This window comes from Scylla paramamosain, chromosome 3 (assembly GCF_035594125.1).
Source record: "Scylla paramamosain isolate STU-SP2022 chromosome 3, ASM3559412v1, whole genome shotgun sequence".
NCBI classification, from domain to species: domain Eukaryota; kingdom Metazoa; phylum Arthropoda; class Malacostraca; order Decapoda; family Portunidae; genus Scylla; species Scylla paramamosain.
The window spans coordinates 30,203,022-30,203,499 of record NC_087153.1 but is presented as its reverse complement, the minus strand read 5'-3'; the positions used below and the strand labels follow the sequence as shown (position 1 = coordinate 30,203,499).

At 51.3% G+C, this 478-nt stretch overlaps 1 protein-coding gene across 7 annotated transcripts in view; it reads left to right on the top strand.

Moving 5' to 3' along the window:
• Positions 1 to 326: 326 nt before the first annotated feature.
• LOC135093493 (protein pangolin, isoforms A/H/I/S-like) overlaps positions 327 to 478 on the top strand; it is a 39,718-nt gene continuing 39,566 nt past the window's right edge. For all 7 annotated transcript variants that reach the window (XM_063992829.1, XM_063992822.1, XM_063992813.1 and 4 more), the window contains exon 1: positions 327 to 459. In XM_063992829.1, the coding sequence (XP_063848899.1) occupies positions 336 to 459 (124 nt within the window). In that variant the 5' untranslated portion in view covers positions 327 to 335. The remainder of the gene's footprint in view (positions 460 to 478) is intronic.

The window sequence follows — 478 nt, the reverse complement described above, 5'->3', positions numbered from 1 at the left end:
GCTTTAATTTAGCTGATTAGCTCCACCCTTCCTCCTCCTCCTCCTCCTCCTCGTCCTCTTCCTCCTCCTCTCACTGGATAGGAAGGTATGGAAGTGCTTAGCTGCTGAGACATATATTCATAATTGATACATAATCTTTTGTTGTATAAATACGTGATTGAGTTGGCACAAACATCACAATATTCTCTCTCTCTCTCTCTCTCTCTCTCTCTCTCTCTCTCTCTCTCTCTCTCTCTCTCTCTCTCTCTCTCTCTCTCTCTCTCTCTCTCTCTCTCTCTCTCTCTCTCACACACACTAATGTCTCTCTCCTTTCTCCGATACAGGCGGCGGAAAAGATGGGCTTGAGTGCGGGACCAGCGGGCGGCTCCCTCTTCTCTCTCTACCACAACGGACAGACCCTGGGCCAGCCGCCTCCCGCGCATATGGGGATACCGCCCTACCAGCTCGACCCCAAAGCAGGTGCGTGTCTCCTTCAGGT